Source organism: Corella eumyota, chromosome 2 (genome assembly GCF_963082875.1).
Source record: "Corella eumyota chromosome 2, kaCorEumy4.1, whole genome shotgun sequence".
NCBI classification, from domain to species: domain Eukaryota; kingdom Metazoa; phylum Chordata; class Ascidiacea; order Phlebobranchia; family Corellidae; genus Corella; species Corella eumyota.
Genome location: NC_137491.1, coordinates 7,454,799 through 7,475,329, shown reverse-complemented (window position 1 = coordinate 7,475,329; position 20,531 = coordinate 7,454,799). Strand labels below are relative to the sequence as shown.

The following is a 20,531-nucleotide window of genomic DNA, read 5'->3' as shown; positions in this document are numbered from 1 at the left end:
TGTAAAGCCTAAAGATAACGTTTTAAAAATTGGTTATACATGTTTTGTATAGTTGTGCCATATCCACATTGCCTTTTATTTGGCACTAGTGACTAACATGTTTTTACTTTTAAACTCTATCACTGTCACTAAATATTACACTTTTATGATTCTGGCTTTTTATTTTTATAATTTTATATGAAAACTTAAAAATCCTGACTGACTATAGCTTACCGTGTATTGTGAATTTGTATTGTACAAAACTAAAATTCTCTACTTGAACCCGGACACGTTTGTTCAAATGCATAATACCATCAAACTTTTTCTTTATCGATCATATTCGTGTAAATAATGTGTCATTGTGGCATCTCAATCAAACAGCACAGAACTACGACAAATAAAAGACAATCCAAAATTATTTAAAAGTTAAATAAAACAACTAATCCGGATGTGTTCATGTTTTAAAGGGCTATCGATGAATATAAATCATTTTTAGTATTAAAAGGTCAAGCTGGGTCTAAACAAGTATATTTAGGCCTAGAAATGTACTTGAAATCGTCAAAAGCTAAACAAACAATTTTGAAATGCCACACTAAGCTTCTGGACTTATATTCCTTTACTATTAAACCGCGCTTAATTGCCTGTGGGAAAGTAAAGTTAACTTTATTTCTACAGCCCTTAAAACTGTATGTTTTTGCTGTTGCATACATACTGTTACTATAATTATACTGATTAAAATAGATAATATTTTATTTATGTAAATTACATATATTATATCTTACGAATATAAGCCGACATGTTATTAACCGCATTCTGCAGTAACCTTTAATTTAACGTTATTGTAATATACGTTATAGTATGAACAGTAATACAGATCAATAATTGTTGTTTAATAAAATTGAAATTATAACATAATTTGCCAATTATGGATATAACTATAACTACACAATGATATTAACGTCTTTGACATGTAAAACACATTTGCTTGTACCTAAATATTTATTTAAATGTTTAAAATTATTTTTTGATCAATTGACTTTTAATATATTAAATGAACACTTTTTTTGTTTTATAATTATAAAATATTGCTATAAAATAAAAACAATATGTTTTTACCAAACTACATTAATTTAAACGTGATTTTAACGATTTTCTTGATAGAAAATAAAAAAGTAAAAAAGAAGAAGATAGGTCTACCTTAAAAAAAAACAATATTAAATTAATTTTTATTTATGTCTTTTAAAATCTTTAAAATTTAACTTATTGAGACGACAGAAATGACGTCAGAGTTTTATAATACTTTATTAATTATTGATGGCGTTTATTATAAACCTAATTTGCTATGTGCCATTTTAGGTTATTCGATATGTCAATTGATTTTTCGTCAATTATTTTGCTTTGAGCAGCTGACCTAAATAAATTATATACAGGTGGCCTAGGCTAAATTTATACGAACTGTACTACGCGATAGTGCCTACTTATTTATTAAATATAAATACAACAACGCTGATCTTTTGTAATATGGTTTTAATGGTTATTGTCTTCAAGCTAAAATGATTTTATCGCTTGTAAACTTATACTAAAATTTCCAACTATCCTCTTAGAAGTAGAAAAAGTTATTGTAAGCGGATTCGTGAAAACATAAATAATTCAAATTTTTATCTTATAGTTGTAACCTGACGTAATATTGAATCGAAATGCGTTAGAATATTTAATTTTAATTTTCCTGTAGTTGGGAGAAAAATTTAAAGACACGTGCTTATCTGATATGATTTATTCTTTCACACTAAGCTTATCTTAGATACCAGATGTTGTTTATTCGCAGTTTGGGCTGCTGGGCAAGGTTAATTTTAACTTTAAATTCATTAAAAAAGTTTTTTTTTCAGATGTTGTTTTTTTAATAATGCCAAACACGTTTATTCTTTGTTATCAAACACGTATAAAAACACAAACATATTAAAAATTACCCGGGTCAAAACGTTATAAAAAAGTATAAAAATGTAGTTCAAAATATACGTTTACTAAAAAGTAGAACGTTAACAGGATCTTAAACAAAAAACATCGTTGTAATTTTTAGAATCATTTTTTGTTTTTTTAAACAATTTTTCTTGTTTATTTTGACTGTTGTGTTCTTTAGTTAAATCTAGAAAAATAATAAATGGGCTTTTATTCAACATTTCTTTTAATACATATAACATAACTTATTTTAAAAAAATATTTAAAAAACCCACGTTTGGTCTTTTTCATTATTCAAATCTTGTTCGAATTCATTCTCCTTAAATTCATCATTTTTTAAATCGTTCACAAACCTATTTTCCTGTTCAATGTTGTTGTCTCCCCTCCAAAAAAGGCCCCGTCGCCTTCTCCCATAAAACCAGGTACGTCGTCGCCAATAATGGTAACGTGGCCTTTTGAGTTAACCACGAAAAAATAACATTTTTAACCGATTTGTTTTAAATTTAATTAAACGTATTAATAAATAACGATTTTGTCTAAGCAATGTCATGTTTATACAATACAAATATAGGCTGATTGCACATTAGTGTATTGAGGTTTTAATATAATAAATCTAAAACCTTACCAATAAGCTTCGCCTTGATCCGCAAGTAGTAAACACATGCCCAACACGAGAAATAAAACCTTTGAATTCATATCAGTTCGTGTATTGAAGAAATTGTTGGATCCTTTTGCAGATTATGTAAAAAATAGATTAAAAGCTTGTGTAGGGAATATTTATATATATATATAAATATTTCTTAACTGTTATTTATTTATTAAATTAAGTTCTACGAAATCGTTTTTTATGTCCATAAGGATCGAAGTATTTGGATGATTTTCATTCAACTATTGAACAGTTTTAGATTATGTCAATCAAACTTACTGCATCTGTAAGTATTATTTCCTGTTATTTAAGAGAGTTTTGGAAAAAGTTTTATTTCGAATAAAGTTTTGTTTAGCAACGTATGGATTTTCGGAATTACACTTATGACTAGAATTGAGTCCATATTGGCTCAGCAAAACAAATAGGTGTCGAATTTTAGTTATCCGGAGTAAATCATTCAAGACATTCTTATATCTGACTCGTCAAACTTTTTTATTAAGTTGCATATGTTGTTTACCTAAAAAGGTTTACTCCTTTTACCTACTAAAGAAATGTATTTTTACTGCGTAAATTTATTTTTGTAATTTTTGGAGATATTGCGCGAAATCGTTGAAGGGAAAGTCCCACTTTTTTACGTTTTGATTTATGCTTTTCAGGTAAATTTTGTTGGTTAGTTTTTATTTAACTTTTATACAATGGTTTTTAAACATAATTTTTATTTACCTTAACATTATTTTAACTAAAAAGGTTTTATGAAACGCTCGAATATTAATGAAAAATCTTACATATAAACTTTTTTCTAGTAGGTGAAGCATAAATTACGTACAATAAAAAGTAAAGTTGTTTCACTCTTACAGAAACATGTGCTTTGCACTTGTAAACAAAAACCTAAAAGTTCAACAGTTCTATAAAGTTGTTATTAAAATTTACATATTTACTTATTTTTTTGCATGTATTGATTAATTTTAATTTAAACAATAGCGTATACTACCTATTTAAACAATAGCGTATACTATTAATAAATACCACTCACAGCATTTAAGGTGTTTTTTTGTTTTTTTTGGGTTCCCAGAAAAACCCAGAGATTTATAATAAAATCATTTATAACAAAAAATTAGGTACCAGCCTTTCAACTTTTAAACAATAAAATCCAACAGTTCCAAAAAAATAATCTCTTTAAATTGAATACTTTTTTGCACTCAAAGTCTTAAGTGGCAATATCTAAATAAATGATATTAGTTTTTATGAAAGTACCATGAGAAAACTAATTTAAATTTTTTTTAGATTAAAGTTTTGAAAGTTAATTTATTGTGTTTTAAGTAAGTATGCCCCGAATTGACAACGACATTAAACTTGACTTTAAAGATGTTTTGTTACGACCAAAAAGAAGTACTCTGCGAAGTAGAAGTCAAGTGGATATGACCCGGCATATAAAGTTTAGAAATTCTGGCCAAGTTTACACCGGAGTCCCTTTAATTGCTGCCAATATGGACACCACTGGAACATTTGAGATGGCGAAGGCATTTTTGAAGCATGATTGTTTTGTGACAATTCAAAAGCATTACAGCATTGAAGAATGGAAACAATTTGCTGAGGATAATCCTAAATGTTTAAATAATGTGGCTGTGAGCTCAGGAACAAGTGATAATGATTTTGAGAAGTTGTCACAAATTTTGACTTCTGTCGAAGGCCTAAAATATATCTGTTTAGATATAGCTAATGGATATTCAGAGCATTTTGTAGATTATGTTAAAAAGGTTCGAGCACAATTTCCCAAACACACAATTATGGCCGGTAATGTTGTTACAGGTGAAATGGTGGAGGAGTTGTTATTAGCAGGAGCTGATGTCATCAAGGTTGGCATAGGACCCGGGTCAGTTTGCACGACTAGAAAGAAGACTGGAGTAGGATATCCACAAATTAGTGCTGTTATTGAGTGTGCTGATGCTGCACATGGATTAGGAGGTCATATTATTTCTGATGGGGGTTGCACATGTCCGGGGGATGTGGCAAAAGCTTATGGAGCAGGTGCTGATTTTGTTATGATTGGTGGGTTGTTTGCCGGTCACGACCAATCAGGTGGAGAGACCATTGTTGGTAAAGATGGAAAAAAGGTCAAGTTGTTTTATGGAATGAGTTCCACGACTGCTATGGAAAAGCATGTCGGTGGTGTTGCTAATTATCGAGCCTCTGAAGGTAAAACAGTTGAGGTTCCTTATCGTGGTGATGTCTCTGCTACAGTTCTCGATTTATTAGGTGGTGTGAGATCAACTTGTACTTATGTTGGTGCTGGAAAACTTAAGGAGCTTAGCAGGAGGACAACTTTTATTCGTGTTACTCAACAATGGAATCAAATGTATGGCTCCTAAATTTACTAGACAATAATTATTTTGATCTTTCAAAAAACATAATGAGTTCATTTTGTTTTGCTAGTTTGGAATTTGGCCTTTGTTTAGTGACAAGCATACACTTATGTTTGTTTAGTGACAGGCATACACTTATGTACACAATATACAGCCAGTTTGCTCCCTGTTTAAACTTTGTTTTTCAGTCTGAATACACAGTTAACTTGTTTCAAAACTAATGGTGTGCCTGAATTTTGTTATGTGTCTGTTTCGTCAAATTGCGATTGAACTGTTATACAACGAGCTAACATTTATCATTTTTGCAGGTTTAAGACTCTTAAATTTGGGGTGACAGAGTTTAACTTAAAAAGATGGAAAAATCAGGTGCTCGACGTGTTGAAGTAATTAAAAGACACCTGGTAAGTTTATTTTATTAACTATTTTAATACAAGTAAAGTTAATTTAATTAATATTTAATGTAGAACTTAAAAACATAAAAAATATATATACAGGTTAAACAATTTTTTAAATTTTTTATTATTTTTTAAATATTTTTTAAATTTATTAGGAAAATCATTTTTTATGGTTGTAGATATCTCATCCTACATCTGCATTACAAACCAGGGTCAACACATTTCAGTACACACAAGATTGTACCAACATTTTAAGTCCAAGTGATCGAGAGTTTTATGAGAAAAATGGATTTTTTGTTGTGAAAGGTTTGGTGCAAAAAAAGGACCTGGAAGTGTATCGACAACAATTTCAAAAGATTTGTAATCTGGAAAAGGTTAGTTTTACCATTTATGATTTTAAGCTTGTTTTGAGAGTTAAAAATATATGAAGAAAATGCGCAAAAGTGCTTTAAACCAATTCTTTTATTGTTTGTAAATGTTTAGGCTAAGGCCCCTGGCATGCTCGTGATGCGAGATGTTGCAATTGCAAAGTCTGAGTTTGTTCCTGGTGAGCAAGCAATCACTAAAATTCAGGATTTTTACAACGACGACACTTTGTTTAGTTATTGCAGACTTCCTGAGGTAAATATAATTAAACTACAACTTCAGTTCATTATATAATAAATATTACATTTAATTTAATACCTGTAAATCAATTCTTGCAGATTTTACAGTATGCTGAAGCCTTTGTAGGAAAAGATATTATGGCCATGCACACGATGCTCATTAACAAACCACCTGATCCAGGTAAACAATAGCGTAAAAATTAACATTTTTGTATAATTTTTTTTATTGATTTGTGTAACAAAGTGTTTAAATTTCAGGAATGAAATCGTCCCGTCACCCAATGCACCAAGATCTTCATTACTTTCCATTCAGACCAGCCAACCACATTGTAGCATCATGGACAGCCATGGAGCATGTTGATCGCAAAAATGGGTGCCTTGTGGTTTTGCCTGGCTCACACAAGACAGGAATATTACTTCAACATGAATACCCAGAGTGGGAGGTTAATTAAACTTAATTTAAAGTACTTTAATTGGAGGTTATAATATTTTGTATTATTTTTAAAAATTTTATACTAATTATATATATTTTTTTATAAGTTATTTAAACGCACACATACATGTTAATTATTTTAATAAACAGTGAGTAATTTTGTTTGTTGTTTTGAAGTTTTAAAACTATTAGTAAATAATTTTTATGATACAATTTTGTTTAAGGGCGGGGTGAACAAAATGTATCATGGAGTTCGAGATTTCGACCCTAACTCTCCTCGAGTTCATTTGGTTATGGAGGCAGGTGACACAGTCTTCTTCCATCCTCTTCTTATACATGGAAGTGGCGCAAACACCACAAATGGATTCAGAAAGGTGTGCTTCAGTATATAGGGTTTAAAATAATAGAGGTTGTACTAAGGTACATTTAGTTTAAGTTAGTATAGAAGTTTTACAAATTTTTTTAAAATTTAATAAAAGACAATGGACTTACTTAACTTTTTTATTTGCAGGCTATTTCTTGTCATTATGCATCTAGCCAATGCGATTACATTGATGTGAAGGGAACTGTGCAGGAAAGCCTGGAGAATGAGTTAAAGGATATAGTTCATAGAAGGTTAGGAGATGAGGTACAGGTTGATATGAAAGATTTGTGGTACATGAAAGGCAGAGTGGTTCAGGGAGAAAGAGTTAACTTGTAAATTACCATGCCTTACTTAATCGGTGTTACAATGTATTTATCATGAAGCTGTAATTGTTAAATGTGCGTACTTAATTGTAGTGGTCGTACTATATCGCTTTTGTTTTTTGGAGATTATGCACTTTATTAATTCTTGTAAAGATGTGCTATGTTAGACTGTAGAAGTTTTTTATTAAAATGTGCTTTACTGTATAATAATTTTTAGGTGTAATTGTATTTTTTCGCAAATTTTTATTTTAATGATAGCTTGTTCTGTAAGTTCCAAATAATATTTAATTAACTATTTTTTTAATTTTGTTTTTTTGTATAACCGTGCATTTTATCGATATTAGCTTTTATTTTAACATCATATTTTTTGTATTAATTTGCGTACTAATTGTTTAGCCCAATATGTTTATAAACAATACTATATACTGTGCTCTAATTTTAAATTTTTTTCCTTTAAAAGTTTGAAAGACATTCTTTATTGTGTTAGTTGTGCAAATTATTTGGCGATATTTGTATTTGTACCAGTCAGTTGCAATTTATTTAAAATAAACCTAATTTATCACTGCTTTTTGTTCAAATGGAAATTCACCAATTTACGGAAAGTTATTATTGAATATACAACTTTTATTACCTATAAAAAGTAGCACTTAAAACTTTTTGTTAAAAGTTGCGAAACATATTTTGTGGTTTTACGGTCTACTCTTTATGCTTGATGTCACGTTCTTATTGTGCAAATATTTTGTGTTTAAACAAATGGTTGGTGTTTGCACCGTTAGGTTCATGGTATACTGCAATGCATTTGACAAATATGTACAAATAAATTAAAAAACATAGGTTTATGTAATCAATAATAAACTGTTTTTGTTATAACACGGATGAATATGCTGCAGGTAGATTTCATGTGATTCAAGGACATTTGGTAAGACTAATTTTTTAATGTTGTTATAGTCACGCTACTTATTACTTTGCAGCTAATAAATGTTGATTTTTTTATTATAGTGCTCAGCTGCTGTTAAAACTGTCAATTCAAATTTGGATAAAAACAATTTTGAATATACAAGTGAAACAACAGATATATTGAGTGATAAAGATTGCCAATTCTATGAAGAAAATGGTTACTTTATTGTTCGAAAACTCTTACTATTAAAGGACATAGAATTATACAGACACCAATTTTTAAAAGTCTGTAACATTGAGTTAAATTTTATTAAAACAAATTTTTTTGTGCTCTAGATTATATAAGCTAGACAATTATAAAAAAAAAACTTATATTAAATGTTTTTGTATTAACTTATTTTTAACAGGTTCGTGTTGATAATATAATTGTTATGAGAGATGTGCCAATTAAAAAATCAAAATAGTGGCTTCTAACAAAATAGTGGCTTTATGGACTGCCATGGAACATATTGATAGAAATAATGGAGGTTTAGTTGTTGTGCCAGGTTCACATAAAAGTAAATTACAGCCACATGTTTACTCAAATTGGGAAGTAAGTATAGTTGTATGACTGTGTATAATAAACTTTTAGAAAAAATAAACTTTTACATCAATAATTTAAATCACTAGATTTATTTTAGATATTTCAATAAATTTCACTTCTTCAAGTTTCTTTTATAAATACGTAAACTGTATTTTTTATTAGGGAGGTTTAAATAAGAATTACTTTGGTGTAAAGAATTTTGATCTTAATTCCCCTCGGGAACACTTGGTCATGGAGGCAGGAGACACAGTCTTTTTTCACCCCCTGCTTTTACATGGAAGTGGCACAAATAAAACCAAGGGATATAGAAAGGTATTATTAATATGGGTTATGAGTTTTTTTTTTGTATATTTTACAGTAAACAAAAACGTGAGAAGTTAAATATTTATAAAAAAGGAAAAATGTTTACTTTAGGCTATAGCTGCACATTTTGCCAACAGTTATTGTCACTATATTGATCCCGACATTAATAAATTTTGGGATACAAAATCCAGACTTGTACATGGAAATATAGGAAACTTATAGTTAAGAATAATTTCTATATTTATTCTACATTTAAATGTGATATAACTCATATTTAAAAAAGACTTGTAAATAAAAATAAATATTTTGTGTGAAAATAATTTTTACTCTCCTGAATAGTTCTTTATTTTATTAGCTTTTAATTATTTTATTATTTTAACAATAACTTCTATGGTAAAATGTTCTGTGTATATAGCTAACCTTTAACATAACCCTTTGTTCACAATCCAGACAATAAAGTAATTTGAGTCATTACTGCATAACAGTAAAAGTTATGATTATTATTACATAACCATTATGTAATATCAAAGTTTAATATTTTTGTGTTTGCTGAATTGCTAAGCTTGGCGTTTAGTTAATAATTACCTAAAACATATTGTTAATTTATGTAAGGCTGTTCTTAAATCTTTAATCATTATTTGTAAGCTTTAAAGCAATAAAAATTCTAATGTTTAAAATTTTTTTTGTAGTACTTGAATAAAATTAAAGCAAATAGAATTAATCTGATTACAAGACACTTAGTAAGTTTATTATTTGTTAAACTTTTTAGCATTGGATTTACTTAAGTTTTTATTTTAAATTATTTTATTCTTATTTCAGTGTTTAAATGTTGCCCCTTTGGATTTAGCTGTAAAAAATTTTATTTCTCAGAAACTTTTTTCTTTAAATGACATTAAATTAATCAGACGATTTGAAAAAATATGCAACAAAGAGGTAAATTCACTTTTTTATAACAATGTTATTAAAAAGGTGTATGTTGTACCTATATTTCTAAATTTGTTATAAAAAAATCTGAATTTGTGCCTGCAGAAAAGGCTATCACTAAGATTTAAAGCTTTCAAAATGACCCGATTTTATTTTAATACTGCAAAAACTCTAAGGTATTTAATAGACACCTGATGCACCAGGATCATCATTATTTTACTTTTCGACCAGCCAATAAAGTGGTAGCACCCTGGACAGCCATGGAACATATTGGTAGAAATAATGGCTGCCTTGTGGTTCTACCTGGTTCACACAAAGGTTCCTTGCTGCAACATAAATATCCAAAGTGGGAGGTAAATTTGTATTTGTGCAAAAATGATAAAAAGTTGCTTAATATTGAGAACCAAAAGTTGAAAAATTTGGTTTTAAAATATATGTTTTTAAGGGGGGATGGAATAAGATGTATTATGGAGTTTGAGATTTTAATCCCAATTCTCCACGAGTTCATTTGGTCATGGAGGCAGGAGACACAGTCTTCTTTCATCCTCTCTTGATACATGAAAATAGAACTAACAGAACAAACGGATTCACGAAAGTATATTTATAATAATTTTTTCCTTTTAAAGGGTAGGCTATTATTTTGCTGTAGCCACCAGCATCTTGATAAGAATATTAGTTTAAAAGATTGTTTTAATAAAAATAGGCCATCTTTGCTCATTATGCAAACATTCATTGTCATTTTATTGATCCAACTTGAACAGTTCAAGAGAAAATGCAAAACAAAATGTTTGAGATGCAAAAACGCTACTGAAAGGGGGCTGGACTTAATATGGCTGATTTTTGGGCTAGGAAAGCTAGACTTGTACTGGAGAAAAGGAAAATATTTAATATTTTTATCTTTGTTTTCATATATATCTAATTTGTAGGCTTGCATTGTAAATATATGACAAAACATGATAAACTTAAAATTTTTTACGCTAATATATTTTTAAATTTGTTAAACAAAAAAAATGTTTTGAATATTTAATAGGAAAACTATAATAGTAAAATATGTTTTATTACTATTAATCAATTTAGTTGGTATACTATACGCAGGTAAACTTTTACACCACTGTACAGAAGAAAATTATGTACGTTCTTTAAATTCATTTTTTGGCTTTGTTTACAAATTTTAACAAAAACACCATCTTTAAATAATTCATCACAAATAAGTGTGGTTTAACTGTTTAATTTGTATGTACTGGTTTTCTCTGCTCTGAAAGCATTAGTTAGCAATTGATCTGACCACTTTGTCTTCAATTTCATTTAGTTGTGTCTTGTCTGCTTGTGTAGTAAATAGATTTTTGATTTAGATGTTTTTAATGTTAGGAAATGTCCGTGGTCATAGATATGGGTTATTTTAAAAATGATCGGAAACCAGAAACGGAGTATCAAAGATTTGAAAATGATCATTCCGTGAGCTTGAAAAATCAAAACATGAAAAACATGGAGAAAACAATTCAAAAAATAGAAATTTTAAAAGATTCCATATATTCAGAGTTTCTTGGAAAACTTCATCTTCGTTTTTTAACTACTGAGGACATTTTATGTTTAAAAGAGTTATGTTCAGAGTGGTTTCCAATCAAATATCCAGATAGCTGGTATAATCTGATTGCATTTGATAAAAGATTTTATTCTTTGGCTGCGGTGCTTGATGGAAATATTATCGCAATTTTAATAGCTGAGATTAAACCAAGATGGCAAGTTCCAAAAGAAGATGCTGACCTTTTATGTGCTTCTTTTTCTGCAACAACTAATATAGCTTATATACTGAGTTTAGGTGTTCATAGAAGTTATAGGCGGCGAGGTGTTGCATCCTTTTTACTTCGAACTTTTTTACATTACACCAATGCACAAATCAATGATTGTGGGTACGTAAAAGCTGTTTATTTACATGTCTTAAGTACAAATTTAGCAGCAATACAATTTTATGAAGAACACAAGTTTCAGATGTTGCACTATTTGCCATCATACTATGTCATTGATGGCTTATCTAAAGATGGATTTTCTTATGTTCTTTACGTTAACGGTGGAAAACCTATAGAAAATTACTTAGATTGCTTTAAGAATATGTTTAATCTATTTAGTTGTATACAAACTTGCAAGTTTCACAATAAAGTTGTATTGCATGTGAACAAATTTTTTCGATATTTTTTATCTTATCCCCACAGCCCTCCTCTTTTTTTGAAATCTCATTCTTGTCGTAACTTGTAACTTTTGCACAAAAGTCAATCTTGTTTGATTATTTGACACAATTTTTGCTTTTTAAATTCATCGATGCTGTTAATGCAACTCACCATATTTATTAACAAATATGATATGAAGTTGCAGCACTTTATACTAAAATAAAACGTCTAATGTAATAGTGTTTTTTGTTTTAACTTTTATTAGTGTTAAAAAGGTGATTTTTAAACATGAATTAATTAAAAATATTTTAAATATATATTGTACATACACAATAATTAAAAAAATGCAATTGTTAGAATATAAATTTATCATTTATGCGATAATTTTTAGCTATGTTAAAATTTATTATTATATTTTGTTATTATCGTCTATTAACATCACTGTGGACACTGTGCTTGTAATATTTTAAGAACTGTACTTTTTAAACTTAAATATTTACAATAATTTAAATGTGTTTATGTGAACTTTTCTGTGTGCATGTTTTTTATACACAAATCATGTTTTTCTTTTATTTTAAACATAGATGTTGGGTAAAAAAAGATTTGTACAGTGGCTTGAAGACCATCGTGGATTAGTCGTGGTTTTATTTTGTCTTCCCGCAAGTTTTTTATTCGACATTACTCTTCAAGTAAAAAAATGGATGTACCGCAACTGGTTTTCGAGCTCAAGGTCTCATGATGAAAAAGTTATTGGAATTCAACATGATGTGAAGAAATGGAACAAACTTCCAAAAGAGAATAGGAAGTTGATGTGCACATCTCGACCTAATTGGCTTAGCTTGTCCACTACTTTTTTGCAGAAGCAAGAACTTCACAAAATTGAAATCCCTTTGTATGATATTCTACATCTTGATGAAGAAACTATGAAAGTCAAAGTGGAACCCATGGTTACAGTTCAAGAAATAACAGACTACCTTGTTCCTAAGGGTTACACCTTAGCTGTTACGCTGGAAATTGGTGATGCTACTTGTGGAGGTTTAGCTCTAGCAGTTGGCATGACAACCTATTCACACCGAGAAGGATTTTACCAGGAAGCAGTTGAATCTTATGACATCGTGCTTGGGGATGGAAGTCTACTGCATGTAACAAGGGAAGATCATTCTGATTTGTTTTATTCCTTACCATGGTCACATGGGTCATTAGGTTTTTTAGTTGCCCTCGAATTAAAAATCATAAAAGTAAAACCTTATGTGCACATGCGGTATGTTCCAGTTCATGGACAAAAAAACTACTGCAATGAAATGAGAAAGTTATCTGGTGCATTGGATAAAGAAGCTCTTATACCAGATTATTTGGAAGCGATGGTTTTTAGCAAAGATGAAGCTGTAATTTTAGTTGGAAATTTTTCCGATATAAATTCTGAAGAAGATAAAAAGAAAATCAATCACGTTGCCAGGTAAAAATATTTTTGTTGTTAGTTATACTGTGCCATCATGTTATTTGTTGTTTATTGCCATCTTTATGTTTTGAGTTCAATGTTAAAATGATTTTTTGATGCATAACCTATTTTGTGTTTTACTGTACCACATCTATCTTTGTAGCTATTGACTTTATTGCCTGTTATAAGTTCTTTGGTTAGTCCAATAGTATCACACTAATACATTTTAAATCAACTTTTGTACCAGGTGGTACAAGCCTTGGTTTTTCAAACATGTTGAATCACTGTTACATGGGCCAGAAGTTGAGGAATTTATTCCAATGCAAGAATATTTGTTGAGACATAACCGGTCTATATTTTGGGTGGTTGAGGCCATGATTCCATTTGGAAACAACCCGATTTTTCGCTTTCTATTAGGCTGGCTATGTCCTCCAAAACCAGCTTTTCTAAAGTTTACAACTACTCCTGGAATAAGAGCAATGACATTTACAAAACAGGTGACAAAATTCTGCTAACATTATTTAAATACCAAGTAACCCCTGTCAAATTGCATTACACTGTATTTTATTTTCGTTTTTCAGATTTTTTAGTTTACAAATTAAATAATATAGGTTATACTTCATATTAATTATTCATGAAAAATCTAAACTTAGGTCTTTCAAGATATTGTGCTTCCCATGACGGTTATGGAAAAATCAATTGACGTAGCTGAGAAATTATTTGATACCTACCCAATTTTAATGTACCCTTGTCGTGTATACGATCATGGGGTAAACATGGGTCAATTGAGGGCTCCTAAACCTGACCAAATGTGCCCCAATGCGAATTATGGGATGTTTTATGATCTAGGAGTGTATGGAGTGCCGGGGAAAGTAAGAAGAAAGGAAAGGTGCTATAGTTTTTTTTTTATAATTTTAGTTGTCCTTGTTTTATTATAATGGTACTAACTTACCTGTTGCTTATTTAGGTACAATGCTACTGAAGCAATGCGGTCATTAGAAAAATTTATTCGCCAGAACGGTGGTTATTCTTTCTTGTATGCGGACATATTCATGACAAAGCCTGAATTTCTTGAAATGTTTGATTTAACTTTGTACGAGAGATGTCGTATAAAATATCACGCAGAAGGTGCTTTCCCACATCTGTATGACAAAGTAAAGCCTGAAGTAAACGTCTTTGAAATTGGGAATCAATATGCAAATGGAATACAAGAATAATAATGTTTAATTTGTGCTTTTATTTTCTAATTGTTTAAAGTGATTTTTTTCTATAATTAAATTGTTTAACTTTGATTGTGTTCACTGAATAATGAATATTCCATATGCTATTAAATATTTTGCTATAATTTTTTTAAGTGCTGCAACCCAATTTTAATTAGTGTCGTCATTTTTTGTTTTCGTGTTTTCCCAAAGTACAAAGACCACAACTATTTAAATTAAATATGCAATTACTAAGTTTCTTCTTCAATAAATTAAACATTTAATTTTTGGATTTTATATCACGCACTTATCGGGTTACGAACCGAAAGGTTTTGGGTTCGAGTCTCACCCTATACCGGTGTTTACGGATAGTTCTTCACTAACTTAAACTCTCTGATAAAATGTAAAAAGAATAAAGTTATTGTAAAAATCCACTTCTCATTTTAACGTAAGTATATTAGGGATAGTAAGGTAGGTTTTAAACAAGTTGGCGGTCAAATATGCAAATAGCAAAATATATTTATTTGTTGCATCACTAAACTTACTGTATATTATAAACTATCGTTTTCTAAAACAAAACACTTCGAAGACAAAAATGTTAAAATATTACCCTTTTTTCCTTTTTTTAAGTCAGTTAGCATGGTATCAGTTTAAACACAAGAGTTAATTTCATTAAATTTAATAGGTTGCAAATCATTCATCAAAATCAAAATAACGTTAAATAAATGCGTGTGAAAATTAAATTGTAAATTCTTGTTTGTTGTTTGTTTTAATTTATCACACTTCCAACCAACGATTAATTTCTGCCATATTAAAGCTGCACTACTTAATTAATCAAACCGTACAACTTCGCTAATAGGCTTGTAAGCAATTCGTTCATATATCAAATATAACGACACTTTTGTTATTTTAAATATTTAAACTTGCCTACGTATATTTTAAAGTCATGTGTCAGAAACCAGAAATGCCTTAGGCCGGAATAATTCGTTGTTCTAACTCCTCCTATTACAAGATAACTCAGCACAACCGGTTTAAAATTTTTGGTGTGTTTGTGCATTAATACTAAAAGTGTAACGTAATGAGACGCCTACGCAAAACTACCGGGTTTAATGTGTCCACCCACGCTAGATAAATTTAAATTGGAGATTTAATCGACTTCAGAATGCCGCGGTTAAAGTTTACTAAAACATCAGTTGGCATCAGTAACGGTTTTGCAAAAACACTTATGCGGGGTGTTTTCCAAAATTCGATCTCCTCGTAAAATTGTGTAATTCGAATAATTTTGCGACAAGTAAAGGCTTAATTCATGCACTAAAGTTTGTTTAAAGGATACTATTAATCAAATACTTGATCAGGTTGCAAAAGTTGCAACTTTTTAACAATGGGTAATTAATCAAACAGGAAATTATTTTTTGTAGTTTTTAGAGGTGTTCATTTTACTTTAATCGTTGTTTTCTTGTGTTCGATGAACGTCGCAATCATATATGTTTTCACACGCTATTGGTCAAAAATTTTTAAATCAATTTTTTTAAAAATTTTTCTTTGATTTCTACCAAATTTACCGATTTTTACAACCCTACCCAAATTAAACTTATGACACTCAACCCGCAAATTAAGTAACTTAAATAAACAAAATTAAAATATGAACCGTGTCAACATTGTACACAACTACTTTTTTAGTTGTACTATTTTTAAAAATAAGTTTGCAAAAAAACTTTGTAAACATGTTATATTTTTAAGACATCGACCGAAGATAGGTTTTAGTTTGTGTCAAGTAAATTTATTGGTACGAAATACGTCTGAAAATTTCCATTACGTGTGTTTTGGTTTTTAAAAGTTTAAGTTTTAAATTTTTGGTTTACCAAGTTTTTGTATAGAGCTATTTTTCAAAACTTTTTTATCATGTGATTATTTAAGATATATGTATATTTTCGTTAAGCCACAAAACTTATAGGTTAGATTCTTTTTTAAAGCAGACTTTTTTTATCACGTTTTGTTGCGCAATTTATCACGTGAAGCCGGCCGGCGTTTTCTTATAAATATCAGAGCGCGCCGAATAAAAGTTATTTTCGAGTTGCAAAAAAACGTCGGCTTTGCAAGTCATCCAAAACTATAAATGCTAAATAAAGAGTTGCATGATGAACAATGTTTAACATTTAATTATTTAATTGCAGCAGTAAAAAACTAGTTTAACGCAGATTATTACATAATTTGGACATCTGTATATAATAAGCTTTGCCATTTAATTACTTAAATGTGCAAATGGTTCAATATTTCAGAACTCGGAGATGGTTCACACGCAACCATAAAGTTTGCAATTAAAGTAATTTGCTCTTAATGCAAAGCCTGCAGCTAAAATTGTTTTTAAAAGCGATATGCTTTTTGTAACTTCATGTTTAAACAGAGTACATTTGTTTTAATACTGTTAAACTTGTCTTACTGCACAAAACCAAAAAAACCCTTGGCACAATTAATATTGAGGTCGTTTTTTGTTTAAAGTAGTACTTGCTGGCGGCAGACTTGTAGTTTCCCAAGCCCTGTTTCAAATGCACATTTTTGCGAGCAAGTTTTGCAAAGCGAAAACAGTGATTCGTGAGAAGAAAATAAAAAATTGTAATTTAGAAGTTAAATTTGATTTTTTAAGTTAATAATTTGCGGCCAATGAAGTCACATTTAAGAGAAAATCAAAACGTGTGATATTCAAATAATGTCAAAATAACATTAGGTTTTGTTTAGTGAGGTTAGCTAATTTTATCGATTACGATGCAGCGTAAACAATTGTAGATTGTATAGCGCTAATTATATTTTAAATGCATAATTAAGATATAACCATTAACTCTTTTTCTAATTTTAAGAAATCTGTTAGCATATTTTTTGAGAGTCAATTTTGTTTCGTGATTTAATACTTTTGTTGCTTATAAATTAAAAGTAAAAATTATTTATATGTTGGCATTCGTGTTTATTTTTTTCTAGTTTTTAAATGGTTTAACAAACTTGACAACATTTATTTACAGACTTGTGTAGGTTTACCTTGCGCAAGTAACAAAATGATTACGCGAAACTTAGGATGGGTTTTAACGATTTTCTTCGCTGCTTTTACAGCTCCGGTAATTTGTCAAGTCGAAGAAAACTCCGGCTTCTCACCAATTGGCAAGTTATTTTAAATTTAAATAAAGAGCTAATTGCATTAAAAATTCCATCAAAAATTTAACTTGTTAAAATTTTTTTAATTTATTGCCCTCCTTTATAGCAACCGAACTTGTGGAAAGCTTTCCATCAACAACAAGTACAACAACTGAAGAATCAAGTGAAGGTGAAGCTACATATTAAATTATTTTAAAACGGCGCTAGTTAGTATTAATTCGTTTTAAACAAGGCCTAAATACTTTACTATTACGCCTAGTTAATTGCTTTTTTATTATAATGCATTCATACCCACTAGGCAGGTTGCTATTGAATATAGTTAAATATAGGGCAAGTCGCAACAAAAGTTTAAATGTGGTGCTTTTCCCGCGCAATGGTTTGGTACTGTTTAAATAACTTGTAGCATAGTCGCAACAATATTGCCATACTGTATTTTTCCTACGCACCACAAGAGCGTGAATAACAAATGGATTAAAAAGGCTTGTAAATCGTTAATCGGACATACTTGCTATAAAATATTGTTTTACATTATCTATAGAGAAACCAATATGCTCTGGTGGAATGATTTATTCAACCTGTGGAGGTTGTATAACAACTTGTGCCGAAAGAGGAATACCGAAACCATGTACTTTTATTTGTCGCATTGGTTGTACTTGCCCACCTGATACTTTTCTTGATGGTGATCAATGTGTTACTGCCGATAAATGCCCAACCGGTACGTTTTTAAACAACTAAATACAGTATTTTACGCTTAATAAATTTTGGTCTATCCCTTAAAAAATACGTTAGGCCTACCATTGTTTTGTTTAGTGCTAGTTCATTGTTGAACTAGTTACACCTATAGCTAATAACAATTTTTTTTGCAAATCCTATTTTTTTTTTTTTTTTTTTATTAATTGTAAACTATTTTTATTTATTGTAAATATTTAGTTGAGGCACCTGATATAGTGACACAAACAGAAACATCAACTCTTGCAACAACAACTGGTAACCGATTACTGTATATTTTAATTTGGTAAAATTTCCGAATTTATACAGTATTAATTAAGTAAGATATCAATTACAGAACAATGTACTGGTGGTATGGTTTATTCAACTTGTGGAGGCTGTATAACTACTTGTGCAGAAAGAGAAATACTACAACCTTGTGCTGCAATTTGTCGAATTGGTTGTACTTGCCCACCTGACACCTTTCTTGATGGTGAACAATGTGTTACTGCAGATAAATGTTCAAGTATGTTATTTCGTAATGTTTGTATATTAAGTAGATCGGCAGCGTGGTGTAGTGGTAAGAACACTTGCTACACCACACATGGAGTCGTGGGTTTAATCCCCATGGATCTCATGCTGTAGCGCCCTTGAGTAAGGCGCTATAAACGGTACGAACTCCTGCTGAGCCAGCACTTAATTAGCAGCATAATTATTGGGCAAATATAATCTATAATATCCCAAACTGCCACAGGCAACTCGAGACTGAGTTGGAGTAACTAATGTTGCTCTATGTTTAAGTCGCGCATTCGACTTTCTTACATCGAGAATAAAAATATATACAAAAAAAGTAAATATTTCTTCAATGATACAATAATTAACCAATAACAATTAATAACATAAGTCAATTTTAATTTTAAAAGATTATAATATTTTTCTTTTATATTTTTTTACAGATTCCAGAAGTCAATGCTATTCAATTTTAAAAGCTACCACATTGGGCATTACTTCAATTGATCAAAAACAAGCTGATTTCTGTGAGGGAAATTTTGATTGTATTTTATTGGAGGCAACTTCAAAAATGGAGATTCCCGGAGTTGGAAATGTCCTTGGTATATGCATTAATAACTTATAGCTAAAATCGTTGTAGAAACTAAAAGTTTCTTTTTTAAATCATGGTTTATAATGGCTGATTTTCTAGCCGAAGTAACTTATGGTAGTTGTGCACCTTCGGGGGGTTGTGAAGTAATGACTTGTGATTTGTTGAATACCCAATTTCAATCAATTGGTTTGCTCTTTGATCTTGAAGAATGTAATATACAATGTTGTAATGGAGATTTGTGCAATAATGATGTTGCTGATAATTCAACTGATGGTATTTAATTAATAATATAATATGTTATAGTTTTTTTAATATATACTGTCATTAGGGTAAAGTTAAATGTACCACACTTTTTGTGCAAAAATTATTGTTTTAAATTTTGTTTCTGTGAGTTACAGCTATTGTTTTATTTTATGTTCAGTTGAGGTACCTGATATGGTAACACAAACAGAAACCACAACACTTGGAACTACAACAGGTAACATATTGTTTTAATCTTTTTTTATAATATTAATCTAAAACTAAAAAAAATGTATTTTATATTTATTTTTTTATAAATTGTTTTTAATAAATTAAAAATATTTTTGCTCATAAATTTTACGAAAAAATATAATATAAGAGAAAATATTAATTACAGAACAATGTACTGGTGGTATGGTTTATTCAACTTGTGGAGGCTGTATAACTACTTGTGCAGAAAGAGAAATACTACAACCTTGTGCTGCAATTTGTCGAATTGGTTGTACTTGCCCCCCTGATACCTTTCTTGAAGGAGATCAATGTGTTACTGCAGATGAATGTTCAAGTTGGTTATTTTTTATTGTTTGTTAATAAAGTAGACTTTATGTCGATAATACAAAATTTTTCAATTAAAATTATTTACGCATGACTTCTATTTTAATTTCTGATTTAATTATTTCTTATATTTTTAAAATTGTTTTTTATAGATTCGAATAGTCAATGCTATTCAATTTTAAAAGCTACTGCATTAGGCATTACTGCGC

The 20,531-nt window shown here is 29.7% G+C and overlaps 3 protein-coding genes, 1 long non-coding RNA gene and 1 pseudogene across 8 annotated transcripts; 4 read left to right on the top strand and 1 right to left on the bottom strand.

Moving 5' to 3' along the window:
* Positions 1 to 1,951: 1,951 nt before the first annotated feature.
* LOC145741190 (uncharacterized) lies at positions 1,952 to 2,671 on the bottom strand. Of its 2 annotated transcripts, none has more exons than XR_014280923.1 (3): positions 2,561 to 2,671; positions 2,211 to 2,387; positions 1,952 to 2,122 (listed from the first exon to the last, which is right to left on the bottom strand). It is a non-coding gene; the product is annotated as an uncharacterized LOC145741190 (long non-coding RNA). The 2 variants fall into 2 exon arrangements; XR_014280924.1 differs by having other exon boundaries at positions 2,289 to 2,387.
* A 1,203-nt stretch (positions 2,672 to 3,874) lies between these two features.
* LOC145743485 (GMP reductase 2-like) lies at positions 3,875 to 7,604 on the top strand. 4 transcript variants are annotated; one of them, XM_082561456.1, is made up of 8 exons: positions 4,855 to 4,937; positions 5,253 to 5,345; positions 5,519 to 5,713; positions 5,823 to 5,960; positions 6,044 to 6,125; positions 6,203 to 6,387; positions 6,602 to 6,751; positions 6,889 to 7,604. In XM_082561456.1, the coding sequence occupies exons 2-8, from the start codon at positions 5,298 to 5,300 to the stop codon at positions 7,075 to 7,077; spliced, it is 987 nt and encodes a 328-aa protein (XP_082417582.1). In that variant the 5' UTR covers positions 4,855 to 4,937; positions 5,253 to 5,297; the 3' UTR covers positions 7,078 to 7,604. The 4 variants fall into 4 exon arrangements, with proteins under 4 accessions (XP_082417579.1, XP_082417580.1, XP_082417582.1 ...); XM_082561455.1 differs by lacking the exon at positions 4,855 to 4,937 and having other exon boundaries at positions 4,954 to 5,345; XM_082561453.1 differs by lacking the exons at positions 5,823 to 5,960; positions 6,044 to 6,125; positions 6,203 to 6,387; positions 6,602 to 6,751; positions 6,889 to 7,604 and having other exon boundaries at positions 3,875 to 4,937; positions 5,519 to 5,640.
* A 341-nt stretch (positions 7,605 to 7,945) lies between these two features.
* Positions 7,946 to 10,528, top strand: LOC145742295 (uncharacterized; annotated as a pseudogene).
* Positions 10,529 to 10,732: 204 nt separating this feature from the next.
* Positions 10,733 to 12,377, top strand: LOC145741613 (N-alpha-acetyltransferase 60-like). Its single transcript, XM_082559222.1, has one exon. It carries the CDS (start codon positions 11,143 to 11,145, stop codon positions 12,022 to 12,024), a length of 882 nt encoding a protein of 293 aa, XP_082415348.1. The 5' UTR covers positions 10,733 to 11,142; the 3' UTR covers positions 12,025 to 12,377.
* Positions 12,378 to 12,520: 143 nt separating this feature from the next.
* Positions 12,521 to 14,850, top strand: LOC145742293 (delta(24)-sterol reductase-like). Its single transcript, XM_082560076.1, has 4 exons — positions 12,521 to 13,392; positions 13,622 to 13,871; positions 14,028 to 14,263; positions 14,342 to 14,850. Exons 1-4 carry the CDS (start codon positions 12,521 to 12,523, stop codon positions 14,589 to 14,591), a joined length of 1,608 nt encoding a protein of 535 aa, XP_082416202.1. The 3' UTR covers positions 14,592 to 14,850.
* Positions 14,851 to 20,531: the final 5,681 nt, after the last annotated feature.

Bases quoted from the DNA above. Each gene is read 5' to 3' on its own strand.
- LOC145742293 (XM_082560076.1), top strand. From the start codon at position 12,521: ATGTTGGGTAAAAAAAGATTTGTACAGTGGCTTGAAGACCATCGTGGA. The intron at 13,872-14,027 runs GTGACAAAATTC...ATCTAAACTTAG, and splicing joins CAATGACATTTACAAAACAG to GTCTTTCAAGATATTGTGCT. The intron at 14,264-14,341 runs GTGCTATAGTTT...TTGCTTATTTAG, and splicing joins AAAGTAAGAAGAAAGGAAAG to GTACAATGCTACTGAAGCAA.
- LOC145741613 (XM_082559222.1), top strand. From the start codon at position 11,143: ATGTCCGTGGTCATAGATATGGGTTATTTTAAAAATGATCGGAAACCA.
- LOC145743485 (XM_082561453.1), top strand. From the start codon at position 3,907: ATGCCCCGAATTGACAACGACATTAAACTTGACTTTAAAGATGTTTTG. The intron at 4,938-5,252 runs GTATGGCTCCTA...TCATTTTTGCAG, and splicing joins ACTCAACAATGGAATCAAAT to GTTTAAGACTCTTAAATTTG.